The sequence below is a fragment of the Gadus morhua genome, chromosome 9 (genome assembly GCF_902167405.1).
Source record: "Gadus morhua chromosome 9, gadMor3.0, whole genome shotgun sequence".
Taxonomy (NCBI): Eukaryota; Metazoa; Chordata; class Actinopteri; order Gadiformes; family Gadidae; genus Gadus; species Gadus morhua.
Genome location: NC_044056.1, coordinates 14,913,574 through 14,929,485, shown reverse-complemented (window position 1 = coordinate 14,929,485; position 15,912 = coordinate 14,913,574). Strand labels below are relative to the sequence as shown.

At 46.1% G+C, this 15,912-nt stretch overlaps 1 protein-coding gene across 3 annotated transcripts in view; it reads left to right on the top strand.

Annotated features, from left to right (window-relative positions):
• Positions 1-13,098, top strand: part of srgap1a (SLIT-ROBO Rho GTPase activating protein 1a) — a 74,805-nt gene extending 61,707 nt beyond the window's left edge. For 2 of the 3 annotated variants that reach the window (XM_030367109.1, XM_030367106.1), the window contains exons 18-22: positions 954-1,033; positions 4,709-4,889; positions 6,463-6,600; positions 9,446-9,830; positions 10,541-13,098. In XM_030367109.1, the coding sequence (XP_030222969.1) occupies positions 954-1,033; positions 4,709-4,889; positions 6,463-6,600; positions 9,446-9,830; positions 10,541-10,966 (1,210 nt within the window). In that variant the 3' untranslated portion in view covers positions 10,967-13,098. The remainder of the gene's footprint in view (positions 1-953; positions 1,034-4,708; positions 4,890-6,462; positions 6,601-9,445; positions 9,831-10,540) is intronic. The other variant, XM_030367107.1, reaches the window with a different exon arrangement.
• The last annotated feature ends 2,814 nt before the right edge of the window (positions 13,099-15,912 follow it).

The following is a 15,912-nucleotide window of genomic DNA, read 5'->3' as shown; positions in this document are numbered from 1 at the left end:
TTACCTTTTCTATTTGACTACTTCTTTCTTTCCCTCCCTCTGCCTTTCCTGTTCTTCTTGGGATGGGTCTCCATCTTTCTCTCACTTTCCAACTCGCCGTTGATCTTCTCTGGACCTTGAATATGGGCACAGAAATGCCAAAAAGGCAGAGCTGATTGCTCCTTCCGGCATGAGAGCTTTGACCTCTTGTTTACCCCTCTCCTGCCTGACACCTCCCTCATTTCTGACTCTACTGGTGCACCGCTATTATCAAAGGAACATTAAGGTTTTTTTCAACATCAGCCTTGTTATCTGATCAATTTTGGGTCTAAAGGACTAACGCGGAGAGCAATTTCTGAAATTGGTCCAGCATTGAGCAAGAACGCTTCAGGGTTTAATCCACGAGGAACGGCCTGCGATGTAATCCGTTGGGGCAAAGCGTCCTGTCAACGTACGACCAATAAAAGGGCTTGTATTTGGCACTGACTGATTATATTCTAACATTTTGGAAAGGATCCCTTGAGAGAAATACTACTTTCCTCTTTACCTGCCCCTTGATCCCAGTCTGTTTTTGTATTGTGCTGAACCAGGTCTCACTCTGAAATGTCCCTATTATCATCACAGTCTCAACAATCCTTCACCCAAATCTTTTAGATGACCCTAGACTACACCTTCTGTAGTCCAACACAACAAGCTCTCCGCTCTCCAGCTCTCCCTCACCCTCCCACCATTATCTCTCCGCTACAACTCTCCTCGAGGGAGATGAAGCCAAATGTAAAGAATAATGCTGGAATCCCAGATTCCCTCAGATAATTGGAACAGAATACAAATATTCACCTCCATACCTGTGTGTGTGTGTGTGTGTGTGTGTGTGTGTGTGTGTGTGTGTGTGTGTGTGTGTGTGTGTGTGTGTGTGTGTGTGTGTGTGTGTGTGTGTGTGTGTGTGTGTGTGTGTGTGCGCGCGCTCCCCCCAGTGAGAGCCCCTACAGTGAGCACGGAGCGCTGGAGGAGGTGGACAACGAGGGGGGCACTGAGACCCAGACCAGCGATGACGGTGAGTCCCCTCACACACTTTAATACACACTCTGAACACTGAGCAGTGACTGACGCCAATAAAATGTCTTTGGAACAATGGAATGGATTTATTTATTTTTTGCTAGACTTGCGTATACAATCTTGGAAAAGAAAAAGAAATACAAGGTATAATAAAAAATCTTCCATATCGACTTACCTTGGACTTGGGAGTAAATCCAAGTATCACCATGGGTGGCTGATCCTTCTTCTGAGCCTGCTGTGTATATATATATATATATATATATATATATATATATATATATATATATATATATATATATATATATATATATATATGTATGTATGTATGTATGTATATATGTATATATGTATGTGTGTATATATGTATATATGTATGTGTGTATATATATATATATGTATGTGTGTATATATGTATATATGTATATATATATATGTATATATGTATGTGTAAACTTAACGTGAAAGGGAACCGCAGGGAGGATGGTGAACTGTCATGGGGACCTCACACTTCCGCTGAAGTCTTCTACTTCACAATCACCGGCTTCTCTTGGAAGTTACATTCAGATATTTAAAATTTTAATTTGGATGGTTCTGAATGGACAAGGCCGCTTGTGATGAAATTACTTTAATTATTTAGTTAACTGCGAATGCGCAGCGAACAAAATAGTCATCAATTAACGCTGCCGTTCGATGTGATTGATGGACTCCATTTTTAATGGAGCGTCTGTCTGGACAGATCCATATCAAAGAGCAGTTGAAAGCAGACACCGAGGTGCAGCCGGGTGATTATCCGCTGGCACAAGGTGAATGTCAGAATAACAAAGCACTTTTTACTTGAGGCAATAAAGTAGACCAGGCCTCGGCAGACAACAGCAGAATGTGTGGGAAGGCGCAGCGCACCTCAAGTTGTGACAGCCAAAGCTTCATCACTCGTGAAAAAACGTCTGCTTCCTCCTAAAACCTGTTTCCATGGTGATCACAAAAGACCTATTGCATCGCTGTTGCGATCCGGAAAATAACGTTGGTCTCCTTCAACCATCGTCACACGCAGTAATACGTTTGTCTGATAACATAATACTGCGGTAGTGAAATCACACTATTACAAAGGTTAAACTCACCCACAGTCTAATGGCATAGTAATAGGTTGTATATAATAACACGGTAACACAGTACTCATAGAACATAGTAACAAGATAGTCTCTCGCACAGGATTGCCATGGTTTTTCAGCACCAGTGAATTTATTTCCAGAGTTTATGGGTGTGGAAGAAGAGCTCGCAGAGAGAGTCTGTTGTCATCATTAACTACTAAAACCCTGTGATCTCATTTAGGAGTTAAGACACCCAAGTAAGCCGTGACTTTCCAAAGGAGCCGGCCTCTTTGTTAATCTGCAACAACGTGGCTGTTGTAATTAGTTGGGATTGAAAGCTTTTGGGTTTCTTTCCTTGAGAGGGAGCGGGAGAGAGAGAGAGACAGCCCCCCCACCAACGAGGAGAGTCAACAAGGCTTGGCTCTCCTCGATGAGCGTGAGATTATGGCAGCCTATATCCGCCCGGCCACTTGACTCCTTTCATTTGTGTGTGTGTGATATGTCCGCCTAAAACCGGATAACTGGAGCTGCTTGATTTGTATTTTTGAGCAGCACAACATGCATATCAATACATGGATGTCCCCTCCGCTGTTGAAAACCACAGGAGGTCAGAGGTGAACTAGCTGGCACATTGATTTAATCTCCCATTGCATGGGGCCCATGTTTGTGAGTTATAGGCCCTGAGTGGATTGTGTGTGTGAGCACTGCATCTCACTGTACACCGTGGCCTGGGTCATTAGAGATCCCAGTGTGGCGTCCCTGGCTCCGGGGGGAGGAGGCTAAGCAGGATGTGGGGTTAAAGCTTGTCTGAAGGAGCCAGGGAAGAGAGCGGGTTTAAGCCAGGTCACGCGACTGGGACTGGGACTGGGACTGGGAGGGAGAGTTAAGGGCTCTTTCTTCCTCCTGAATAAGGCTGATCGATTGGCCCCTGAGCTATATGTATGCTTGAATGCGGACGAATGGCCCGATCACTTCAGGGTAGGGCTTGAGTACGGCTCTTCCTAATGGAGTGGCCCTCGCTTTAACATCACACCCCATCTTTAACGTCTGCCCATCTCTGCGGGGATTGTTTACAAGCTTGGCTGCGGTGTAATGTTTTGTAATGCCTTTAACTGTACAAGCGCGACGGGTCAGCATACGTCTGCAATAAAAGAGACGGATGGACGGATAAACGGAAACGACTCTAAAACAGAAAAAAATAAAGGAGACCCGAACGGAGACGGCATTATCCGGCATCGATTGCGCCGCCGTCATTTTTTATTAACCGCCCCATCTAATTAAATGGGGCTGTAAATTTCCTGTGTCACATCCAATCTCATCACATCACCATCCGTACCACGTCGACGTCGTCCAACCCCACCAGGGCGGGCCGCAGTAGAGCAGGGCTGGGGGGGTTGAAGGGGTGGGGTTGGAGGGGGTGGGGTTGAAGGGGTGGATGACATTGTGGGGAGAGATGAGGCAGGAGGAAAGAGAAGCGACAGGCTGGGTGTGTCTCTCCCCCGTCCCCTGGGATCAGGTTGTTTTTCCCGTCTCTTCTTCTGCTACAGATGGAGGACTCGGGCTCGGGAGAAGCTGTGTCTGTCACAGGGGGATTCTGCCTTTGACCTGATAGGATCTTTAGTCTGTCGGTGTGTGTGTGTGTGTGTGTGTATGTGTGTGTGCGCGCGCATGCAACAGGGCTGGGGAGGGGTGTGTTGCGAGGAAGAAAGAGGTATGGGGAGACTGAGGATCAGGGGAGGCTATTTTTAGCTGTGTTGCACTTGTACATGCATATTGATTCAGAGATTTTTTGCTGGTACCTTTTCGTAAGGGAGGGTTGTGTTTTGCGAAGCTTATATGAAAACAACAAGTGTGCCCCTGTTTGTTTTAAGCCTGAAACCTATTTCAGACTTTTAGTGTGTTTTGAAACTGATCAATCAAGAAAACAATCACAATTTACAATAAATATTAAAAGCATATTCATTTAAAGATTGTTATATTTTGTTAATGTTTGATACTAATTGTATCTTGACGAGTCGACTCCCTCCGGAGCAAAGTCCATACGACTGACGTGATGTACAGTTGTGCAAATATTGAGTCAATCCCCGCGGGGAATCCTGGCGATTGCGTTCCAAGCCCCTGACTGGTATAGATGCACTCTGAACAGGCTCTATAAATACTCTGGACAGAATCCCCCCAGGGCCTGTTGTGGCTCTGACCTGCTGTTTTGATTTGAGGTTGCTATTGACTACTTCTCAAACAACTCTGTGATGCACATAGACAAACGCGTGCTGTCTTTACACAGGCAAAAAAACCTTGTTAAAGCTAAAGGTCTTAACCGGCCATTCAAAGCATTATTGTCAGCAGAAATGTCTCTATTCACTTCATCTCTTCATGCTCATAATGTATACAGGATCAAATAAACGTATAATGTGTATGTAGCAATAAAGTTGTTTTAAGGTAAATTAAACACTCAAATTCAGTTCGAACAACGGGTGACTTGCATGTGATCGGCGCTCGGCTACACATCCGTGACGCCCCCACACGGGCGCTGTGCTCCTGCGTCTCCGTTGCCTCGCTCTCTGACCCACGCTTCCCGTCCACAGAGGGCGAGCCCATCGAAGCCATCGCCAAGTTTGACTACGTGGGGCGCTCGGCCCGCGAGCTGTCCTTCAAGAAGGGAGCGTCCCTGCTGCTGTACCAGCGGGCCTCCGAGGACTGGTGGGAGGGCCGGCACAACGGCATCGACGGCCTGGTGCCCCACCAGTACATCGTGGTGCAGGACATGTGAGTACCCTGAACAAGGACCCCCGCTCCTTCAAGGCGATGTGACTGGGCGGTGGAATCAAGGGGGATTAACTGACTGTGGAAGCGACCCTTCATTAGGATGCAAGTAACTATTGATGTATTTATTTATAACCAAGGGAGAAAAGGCAGTTTTACCTTGTGCTTCGGGGGGCTAGGGTCAGGGGGTGTCTTAATAGACGGCCTGTGAAGCCCTTTGAGAGAGATTAGGGGATGGACACAAATGCAATTGACTTGAATTGACATTGGTAGTTTAAACTCAAATGAAACAGGGAATCCTCCTTGCAGTCTACTCCCTCAGAGACTCCCTTAAGGTTAATGAGCGTGTTTCGCGGGTGGGGTAGGGGAGCATTGTGCGTCCCTGGGGCCCGCCAACCCCCAGCCCCGCTGCCATGACAACCATGCACGCTTCCATCAGGGGTCTTAATTAAGCCGTGTCCTTAGAGCCAGAGATCCTATCTCTTCCAGCTCTCAGTGGCCGGCCAGGGAAATCTATCATTTCAGTTCCCAGCCTTCCCCTCCTCCTCCTCCCCCCTCCCTACCTTTCCTTCCTCCTACAACCTCCTCCCTCCTTGTTATATGCAGCTGTCCTGTGCGTGTTCCTATCAATAATTCACCCGGATGGGTTTGTTTTCTAAGCTAAACCAAGAGAAGAAGGAACAATTTATGGCCCTCAAGGCGACTCCCCGGGGTGGGCAGGTCTCCTTCTGCCCCCCCCTCCCCCCCGGGGCTGATCAGGGTGGGCGGTGTAAAGACGCCCAATGTTGACTGCTACGCCGGCCCCGTTTAACATACAAAGATTCAAACAGGCAGCGTCGCAGGAAGCACTTCGGCTCCGGCCCTCAGACAGGATGTCCTCCTTCAGGAAGGACGTCTCAGGAATGTGACGTTGCATGCGTCGATGTGTGCGCCCTTTTTATTTTTTTGTTGTTCATTTTTAAGGATACCAATTCGGAACACTGCTCCATGTCTACCATTGCCGACGCTCAATAACTCCATACTGATGCTCAAATTAGAAATATCTTCTCTTTGCTGGATAGATTTCATTAGCATACATGTTTATTTTATGCGAATGCTAACCAGCTTAGAGTCACCAGCTGCTGCCACCTGTCAGCGATCTCCATGGAGTTACTACAGCTCGCTCACACGGATACTCATAGCCTTTGGCCCGTAGCTTTACTGTTATGTTTTTGTCCTTCTGTGCCGGTTCACCAAACAAACCTTTCAAATCCTTACCAATTCATGATGTCTCCCAGCCACCTCCACGAGATAGGAGAGCTAACACGCATACATTTTTTAGGAAAGGGACCCAAAGAGTGACTGAGGCGGATGTTTTGTTTTTGGTCCACTCTCTGTCTCCGTCTCTGTCTCGCTCTTTCTGTCTCTGTCTCTCGCTCTCTCGCTCTCTCGGTCTCGATCTCTCTCAGTCCTGCTCTCTCTCTTGTCTCTGTCTCTCTCTCTGGCTCACTCTGTCTCTCTGTCCGTCTGTCTGTCTCTCTCTCTCCCTCTGGCTCTCTCTCTCTCATGCGTCTCCTCTCATGTTTTTGTGCTCCAGTGACGACAGCTTCTCCGACACCCTGAGTCAGAAGGCGGACAGCGAGACCAGCAGCGGCCACGGAGCGGAGGACAAGTGCTCCGCCAAGGGCCCGGGCTCCCCCACCGACAGCCGCATCTCGGAGGCCTACATCAGCAGGTAGCATCTGACCGCCGTGCCTTCAGAACGCAGGGAAACGGCCGTCGCTCTCACAGAGCCTCGATACGTTCCGACGAGGTCGGGACTGTGTTACAATAGCTTTAGTCCGACTCTGTTTGATGCCCCTCATGCATATCACGCACTGAACAAGGTCAGCCTCTACTCATTGAAGGGAACGTAGGCCGTCAAGACATGACATCAGGATTCACGGATCACTGTGCTTTCCTGACTGACTGCATGGCAAACATGACAAACGTGGCCACCATCGGAAACACCACTCCACTGTCATACAAGCGTGTGCCTGTGTACAGAAGAACATGTGTTTTTGTCCAGGATGTCTCGCCCCGTGTTGAACTAGCCCCGTGCAAGCCTGGGCTTTTGTCTAAGGGACCAGGGATCTGGAAAAACCCCTTCCTGTGGCCTAGACTGTCTCCCCCCCACCCTGGAGATAAGGCTAAAACCACTCTTCAGTACAGGAGTGATCAATCATGGACTCACTTGACCTAATGGGCTACGGTGGTTACCTCAACAAGGTCCTCGTTAGCTTAGTGAAGGCAGTAGCTAAACTCCAGCCAGAGGTGGCGTTATCCCTTTCCCATCGATGTGTTGGTGGGGAAACGGGTCAACTGACAGGGAGCCTCCCTTCCGCTGCAAATGGTTGTCAACACAGCCGCGTGTGGTGCCCTGTTCAGTGGAGATTGCATCATGGTAGTTGGTGATCTACATCCAAATATACATATAAGTGTGTGTGTGTGTGTGTGTGTGTGTGTACATTTCCACACACACACGCATATACACACGCACACGCACACACACACACACAGAGTGAAGCACCCATCTCTGGCAGGGTATCTGTAGTCTGCTGGTGGGGTGCCAGTATTAGCTCTCCCCGACCGCTATTCAGTGCTGCACTCTTCCTTGTACCGGCGCGAGCGACCTTGAAGCGTCTGTTACTGTTGCTCTTACACAACGCTGTTATTGAAGTGGTGTAAAGTGAAACACTGTGTCGATGAGGACTATTGGCACCGCTTGACACAATACCAATCGCACTCTTTGCGACTTGCGGCTTGAATAAAATATGCTTTTATCTTGGCTTTAGCCTTCCTTCTCTCCCAAGTGTCTCTCTCTCCCTCAGTCTATTTATCGCTCTCTCTCCATCTCTTTCTCTTGCTCTCTCTCTCTCTCTCTCTCGCTGCTGTCAGTGATGCCTCTCAGCTGCTGAATCTTTGATATCAAAGCTTTTATTTCAGTATTCCCACTCTTCCGTTGATCTTCAACCACGACGCACTCACCCGAACACACGTATGCCAGCTTGTATCTAATCTACCTAATTACCGTAGATAAACACATGCACACAACAAACTTTGCTTAGCGACACAAGAGAGCTCTACAATTGTATCAATTCATTAAAATTGCAAGCATACCATCAAACATCATTGTTTATGAATCCTTATCGCACCAGAAAAGAGTGGAAGTGCACGAATGTGAATAATATCACATAATTATTAAGAGCTAACTTGTGTTTTGAGAAAGAACTCAGGGAATGTCCAATCGTACACATAATGATTAGCCAAGGCAGCAGACAAACAAATGAGCTGTCAAAAGGGGCGATGGCTCCCAAGTTGCTGCGTGCAAAGCTGGGAGGTTGTGTTGTTTTCGCTGGGCTTAGTCCCAAAGGGGACGTTTGTTTTAAAAGCAGACTACTCCCCCTGCAGGCCATAACCGGCCACTACACCTGTTTACTTTTCTAGTTTGGGTTTGCAGTCAGGGGGGAAAAATAAATATATTTTACAATCTGACTGCATTGTCGATCTTGGTGAAGTGTTGTTTCTGTTCGATATTGTGTACATTCTTGCCTGACAAATTATTTTCAGCCGAAATGCAATTGTTAAGCAGGGGAAGTATGCTGAACAAAATTGTGTATGTAAATAAGCTGGGTAGGTGTGTTGTTTTGCAAGCTGGCCTCGGGCCAGTCGTACTGGATAAACAATGTAACCTACCCTCGGCGGGTTCCCTCTCCCTCCAGGACTCCGTTTCATGTTCTTGACAAACTCACCATGTTGTTAATTTGAAGCAGTAGGGGCTCAGCAAATGAAGATGCTAAGTAGCTGAGAGGCATAAGGGAGACGCCCCAGCTAAAAATGCAATATCCTGCAGTTTATAGAAGTTATAATGAAATAGGTCATGTTCCTGATTGGGATTAATTCGCTAAATCTATTCTGAAAAGCAACGGAAGAGATGTTTCATGATTTATTTTATTCATAATCTTTCCTGATAATAATCCATATCTTAATAATTATTGATTTAGTTGATGAAGTCAAGTCTATCTCAGTCAGTTGGTAAGATGACAGCTCTCTGTACTGCCATCTTACCATAGGGGATGACTGCGCAGTTAGCAAGGCTAGCAAGCAAGTAGGGTAGCTAGCAATCAGGAATCTGCAAGGCTAATGAGAGAAGTAATGGTGATGAAGGGCTGCTTCATCGGTTTTATTCATGGGGAAAGTAACAGGGGAAAGGAGTTTTTTTCTACTAGATCACTACAGCACATTACGTGTGTGTTTGTGGCTGTTTGAGTGTATTTTTGCGTGTGTGTCTGTCTACATGCGTCATTGCAGGTTACACTTTGTTTCAGTATGCGCTCCCGTTCTACCAGGCCCCTCTATGACTGATGTGAGACGGGTACAATGCTCTTAATGATATTTTGGACATCCAGGGTCAGTCCAAAAGCCTTGCAGGCTGACCCCCCCCCCCCCCCACCCCCACCCCCTGTCCACTGAGCGGCTGACGGGCCGCAGAGAAGCCATAGGCCTCGGAGACTGAGCGGCCGCGTCTTTCTGTTCCCTAGCAGGCACAGGAAGCGATCGGACCCCCCATCCCGCCGGCCCCCCGCCCGCCCCAACGACATCCACTGCATGGTGCACCCGTCCCACGGGGGCCACGGCAACCACGGCGGCCACGGCGGGACCCCGGAGATGGGCTCGCCCGTCCTGGGCCACTTCAACCCACGGGACATGCTGCGCGGCCGCAACCACCTGGCGGTGGACAGCCCCGAGCGCCGGCGCCGCGCCAACCACGGCAGCCTCACCAACATCAACCGCCACGAGTCCCTGAAGAAGATGGAGAGCCCGCCCATCCGGCGCTCCACCTCCTCGGGCCAGTACACCAGCTTCGGGGACCCCCACCGCGGCGGCGGCGGCGGCAAGCCCCTGGACCCGGAGACCATCGCACAGGTCAGCGCGGGACGAGCGGCGCCCCAGCCACCCCCCCCCCCCCCCCCCCCCAACCACCGGCCACACCAGCCCCGCCCCGTTAACACCTAGTCAGTCAGTCCCCCCCCCCCCGTCTTCTGCTTACTCCCACCCCCCTTCCTGTAGACCTCAGTACCAAACAGGACTCGGCAGGCAGGGAGGAGTGAATGTCTGAGCTCGGCAGCATTTAGCGTGCGCCCGGAAGGATGGTTTGCATTAGATCAGATTGAAGGTTACTCTGCGGCTGACGGCTAACGCTTTCTGGTTCAGCCGAACCCCTAGAGGATAGCCCAGGGGTGAGGGCAACGTGACCTGGTTTAACTGCAGTCACAGACTCACGGAGTAGTGTGTTTATACAGCTGAGCTCACGGAGAACATGTCTTGCCTTGTTCGTGCGCACTGTTCTAGTCTGTGTATCGCTGATGTCGTTCTCGTCTGCCACGAATAAATAGCATGCACCTGAATACAAGCAGAAATAATACACTAACTTTCTGCATGCAAAAAAAAAAATATGTTTTTTCCTCTTGCTTATCCTTCTGCCCCTCCATATCCTCATCTTCTGCCGCCCGTCTCCTCTTTTCTCTACACACCTGTTTCTCTTTCGATATTTCTCTCTCCTTTCTGTGTGTGTGTCTCTGTGTGTACGTGCGTGTGCGTGTGTCTCACCATCGTCTTCTGTCATCCCACTGCAGGACATTGAGGAGACTATGAACACGGCTCTGAACGAGCTGCGGGAGCTGGAGAGGCAGAGCTCGGCCAAGCACGCCCCCGACGTGGTGCTCGACACCCTGGAGATGCAGCGGCAGAGTCCCGGCGGCGGCGGCGGCAGCACCCCCGGCAGCTCCAGCGAGTCGCTCAGCCCCATCCACAACGTCATGCTGCGCTCGGCCGCCAACGCCGACGCTAACATGCGCCGTAGCGCCAGCTCCACCTCCGCCGGCGACGCCGTCAGCAGCTTCAAGCCGGTGGTGGCCCCCCGCATGGGCGTGCAGCTCAAGCCCCCCGCCCTGCGGCCCAAGCCCATGGTCCTGCCCAAGGCCCGGGACCAGGCCGCCGGGCCCCACCCCCAAGATCCGCCTTCCCCCCAGGACCCCCTGGATAAGTCCTGCACCATGTGAACCATTTATGAGCAGCCCCCACCAAAATGAGAGGACTGTGATCTTTAGAGAACAAGAGACGACAACAAGGGAATAAGTAGTAGTCGGGGCTAGGTCAGAGAAGGTGTGTCGTATGTTGCCAGGACTGTTTTAAAAACACCAATTTATGGGGCGCAGTCAGAGCTGCAAAGATAACTGAATCTTCACCAGATTGTTCTGAGTCTAAGGTCTCGTAGCAAGAGTAGAAACCACAGCAAAGATAGGGGGGACACAAACGAAATACATATTGGTTGTACAGTTAACTACTCTGATATGATGCCTAACCTTGATATTATGTAATCTTTATTGACATTTATTCCAAACGACAACAACAAATCACAAACGCTTCCCTCAAGGTTATACACATATTTTAGACTGGTTGTTTCAAACAATCAGAGAACACTGATGTAGCCCAGCTTTCCACACACAAGAAGCCATCGAGAAGATGTTATGAGACCATTCATTTTTCTTTTGATTTAGTTCATAGTTAAAACCATAAGTAAATAAAGGCTTTCTAAGGGTTGTACTGACTTTTGGCTTTAACTTTTGATTTGTACATTGATTTAGTTGCCATTACAAAGGTGCTTACATGACTGGGATAAACATGGTTTGATTGAAGCGTTTTGAGTTCTGATCTGACCAAAAAAAAGAACAATATAAGTACCAGTATGCGTTTGCAACGGGTGTGAATGAAGATGTCTTGCAGAGAGCTGTGAATCTGCTGTAAATATACTTCCATCTCAGAACTGTCCAAAAAAACCAACCTGTGTTGATTTCTCACATGTTTCAATATAGCATGGAGGACTGTTGGACACAACCACTAGCGAGAAGGATAAACAACGCAAACCCTCTGGAAAGAATCTTTTCTTTTGATTATTCCTGTACAAATGTCAACTTTGGATGCTATATAGAGTGCATTGTGTGCAAAGTGGTCTGTACATATAACTCACGATGACTAATCTCTTCCATGTTTGCAATGCAGTACATGTAACAAAGTAGGGGTGCTGGTCGTTTGTGTATCGCTTAGCTTTATCTACCCAAAGTGTACCATGCGCAAGTCGGTGTGTAGGTCGACTGAACAGCTCCTTGTGTACGACTGCCCCTTTCTGTAGAGACTCAAGGCAGCGCTCTGTTGAAGCATTGCCAGTAGCCATGGACCTAATGACTGTTAGTGTGATAGGCCTCATGTTCTGTGTGTGTGTGTGTGTGTGTGTGTGTGTGTGTGTGTGTGTGTGTGTGTGTGTGTGTGTGTGTGTGTGTGTGTGTGTGTGTGTGTGTGTGTGTGTGTGTGTGTGTGTGTGTGTGTGTGTGTGTCAATAGAGCCATTACCACAGTATGTACCAGTGCTCAACATGTGTGACTGTGTCACCCTTGGGTGTCATCTTCGATGTACCTCCCGTAGCGTCAAAATAAAACTGTGGTTTTGCTTGTGGCCATATAGCCTATTAATGCTTACAAAGGATTAGTTTTTATATTTGTAGTATTCTCCTAACAGGTTTACAGTGTCTTTTGACTTGAGAATTGCTGTATTTCGGACACAATATGATTTTTAATTTTGGATTACTAACCGTTTCATTATCATGTTTTTTGTTATTTTATCTTGTTAAAAACATATTGAACTTGTAAAAGAGAAACTTAGACTAAAAGAAACATGGAGGAGTCGTTGCGCCATCTCCGAAGCCAGTCGCAAAGCTGCATTGCGCTGTATTAACACTATATTAACATCCTCGTAACAGTCAGCCATGCCCAGTATGTGTGCTGTTCGTTACTCTGTGGTGTCTTATGCACATCCGTACTATGTACTTGTGAAAGTGCCTTTGAAAACAATTTTTGGAGGAACTTTACGTCACGTCTCATACTGTTGCATTGCATCTCATTTCAGACCGTGTGTTTGAAGCAAGCCAGTGCAAGGGGGTGAGTGGATGAAAAAGGTCACGATGCCATTTAGTAGAGAATGTTATATCAATGAGAAAATCTGATCAGCTTACCCATTGTGATGTTGCACCTTTCTGTATAGAAATGTAAATATATATGGCATGTAACATCCTACCTTTAGATTTGTTTGCGGGCTTGTCAAAGGATTTCTTTCTAATAAAGGAAATAGTTTGTCGAGATTTGTGTTGTCTTAGTTTTTTATCAACTAGTGGTCCTAGCCCTGCTTCTTCTGTTGCATTTAAAGCAATATAAAGTGAATTAACTATATAGGCTATATTTATAATTCATAATATTCAAAATGTATTTGTCTTTTGCTGTAGTTCACATTCCTATGTTAAAATGAATTATTCAGGGGGAAATTAAGGTGTCGCAGCAAATAAAATAAAACACAGAACCATGACTCTTTATAGTTCTCGATAGTCAGTTCTACAGGGAAACAGATACCACTTATTCTGGAGGCCTACTTATCGGTATATTTCTCAAAAAAAACCTTTTTCTTTTCAACTACTTTGGAACTACACTACAGTACGTTTGACAATCTGAGTCCTGGGGGTGAAGTCCTTATTGCACGAGTGGCACTGACTAGCGGCAACACAACGCAACTTGCATGCAATTCCTCCGTTGGGTGCTGTTGCTGCAGGTTGCGCTTGGCTTCAGTGAACTGCGGTCAAGTGAGCCGCCATTCGTTCATCCGCGGTTAAGCCAGCCGTCACACAAAATCTTCGTGCGCCTTTACTCTAAACATCCTTTGGTTGGTATCTCGCAACGTTTTCAAAATAAAAGCCTTCACCTACGTGCGTAGATATATAGAACACTAGCTGTCTTACGGCGGCGTCTAGAATGTCCGCACTTGCGGACATCTTGCCAGTCAGCTGCTCACCCATAACATTGTGTTGGTAGTGGTACATGTACTTTTTAAATAACCATAACTTGCTACATTTTCAAACGGTTTACCAACGGTTTGGTTTCTTACAAACATTATTAACGTGGTTATAATATTGTACCTATTTTAGAACATTTAAACTTTTTAAAAAATCTAAAATAATTATTCATCAGTATCAAGTATACAGTGCCGTAACTACATCTCTGATATTTATTACAAAACAAACTGTTTGAAAATGTAGCAAGGTGGTTATGGTTATTTAAAAAGTGCATGTACCACTACCAAGTCAACAGTGTTATGGGTGAGCAGCTGACGGTGGCAAGTTGGCCGCCAGTGCGGACCTTCGAATCCATTGACCAGCAGAATATGCATGCGTACGTTTTTCAAAAAATATTTTCTCTAAATCTATACAGTAAAATCAAATGGTTCCTTGTGTACAAATAGTCAGCACACCGGTTAATATGGTCATATCAGTCAGTGCCTGAACTTATGTGAAATTCGGTCTTTAGCTCACTTCAAAGTGCTGACATGATGCAATAAGGTGAGAATATGCATGTGTACGTTTTTCAAATGACATTTTCTCTAAATCTATACAGTAAAATCAAATGGTTCCTTGTGTACAAATAGTCGGTACACCAGTTAGTATGGTCATATCAGTCAGTGCCTGAACTTATGTGAAATTCGGTCTTTAGCTCACTTCAAAGTGCTGACATAATGCAATTGCAAAGGTGAGAATATGCATGTGTACGTTTTTCAAATGACATTTTCTCTAAATCTATACTGTAAAATCACATAGTTCCCTGTGTACAAGTAGTCAGCACAGCGGTTAATATGGTCATATCAGTCAGTGCCTGAACTTATGTGAAATTCTGTCTTTAGCTCACTTCAAATTGCTGACATGATGCAATTTGCAAAGGTGAGAATATGCATGTGTACGTTTTTCAAATGACATTTTCTCTAAATCTATACAGTAAAATCAAATGGTTCCGTGTGTACAAGTAGTCGGTACACCAGTTAGTATGGTAATATCAGTCAGTGCCTGAACTTATGTGAAATTCTGTCTATAGTTCACTTCAAAGTGCTGACATAATGCTATTTGCAAAGGCGATAATATGCATGTGTACGTTTTTCAAATGAAAATTTCTTAAAATCTATACAGTAAAATCACATTGTTCCTTTTGTACACGTAGTCAGCACATCGGTTAATGTGGTCATATCAGTCGGGGTTAGGGAACCCTAACCCTAACTACTTGTACACAAGGAACCATGTGATTTTACTGTATAGATTTAGAGAAAATGTCATTTGAAAAACGTACACATGCATATTCTCGCCTTTGCAAAATTGCATTATGTCAGCACTTTGAAGTGAGCTATAGACAGAATTTCACATAAGTTCAGGCACTGACTGATATGACCATACTAACTATTTTACCGACTACTTGTACACAAGGAACCATGTTATTTTTTTTTTTTTTAGAGAAAATGTCATTTGAAAAACGTACACATGCATATTCTCGCCTTTGCAATATTGCATTATGTCAGCACTTTGAAGTGAGCTATAGACAGAATTTCACATAAGTTCAGGCACTGGTTGATATGACCATATTAACCGGTGTGCTGACTACGTGTACACAAGGAACCATGTGATTTTACTGTATAGATTTAGAGAAAATGTCATTTGAAAAACGTACACATGCATATTCTCGCTTTTGCAATATTGCATTATGTCAGCACTTTGAAGTGGGCTATAGACCGAATTTCACATAAGTTCAGGCACTGACTGATATGACCATATTAACCGGTGTGCTGACTACTTGTACACAATGAACTATGTGATTTTACTGTATAGATTTTGAGAAATGTTCATTTGAAAAACGTACACATTGCATATTCTCGCCTTTGCAAATTGCATTATGTCAGCACTTTGAAGTGAGCTATAGACAGAATTTCACATAAGTTCAGGCACTGGTCGATATGACCATATTAACCGGTGTGCTGACTTCGTGTACACAAGGAACCATGTTATTTTACTGTATAGATTTTGAGAAATGTTCATTTGAAAAACGTACACATGCATATTCTTGCCTTTGCAAATTGCATTATGTCAGCA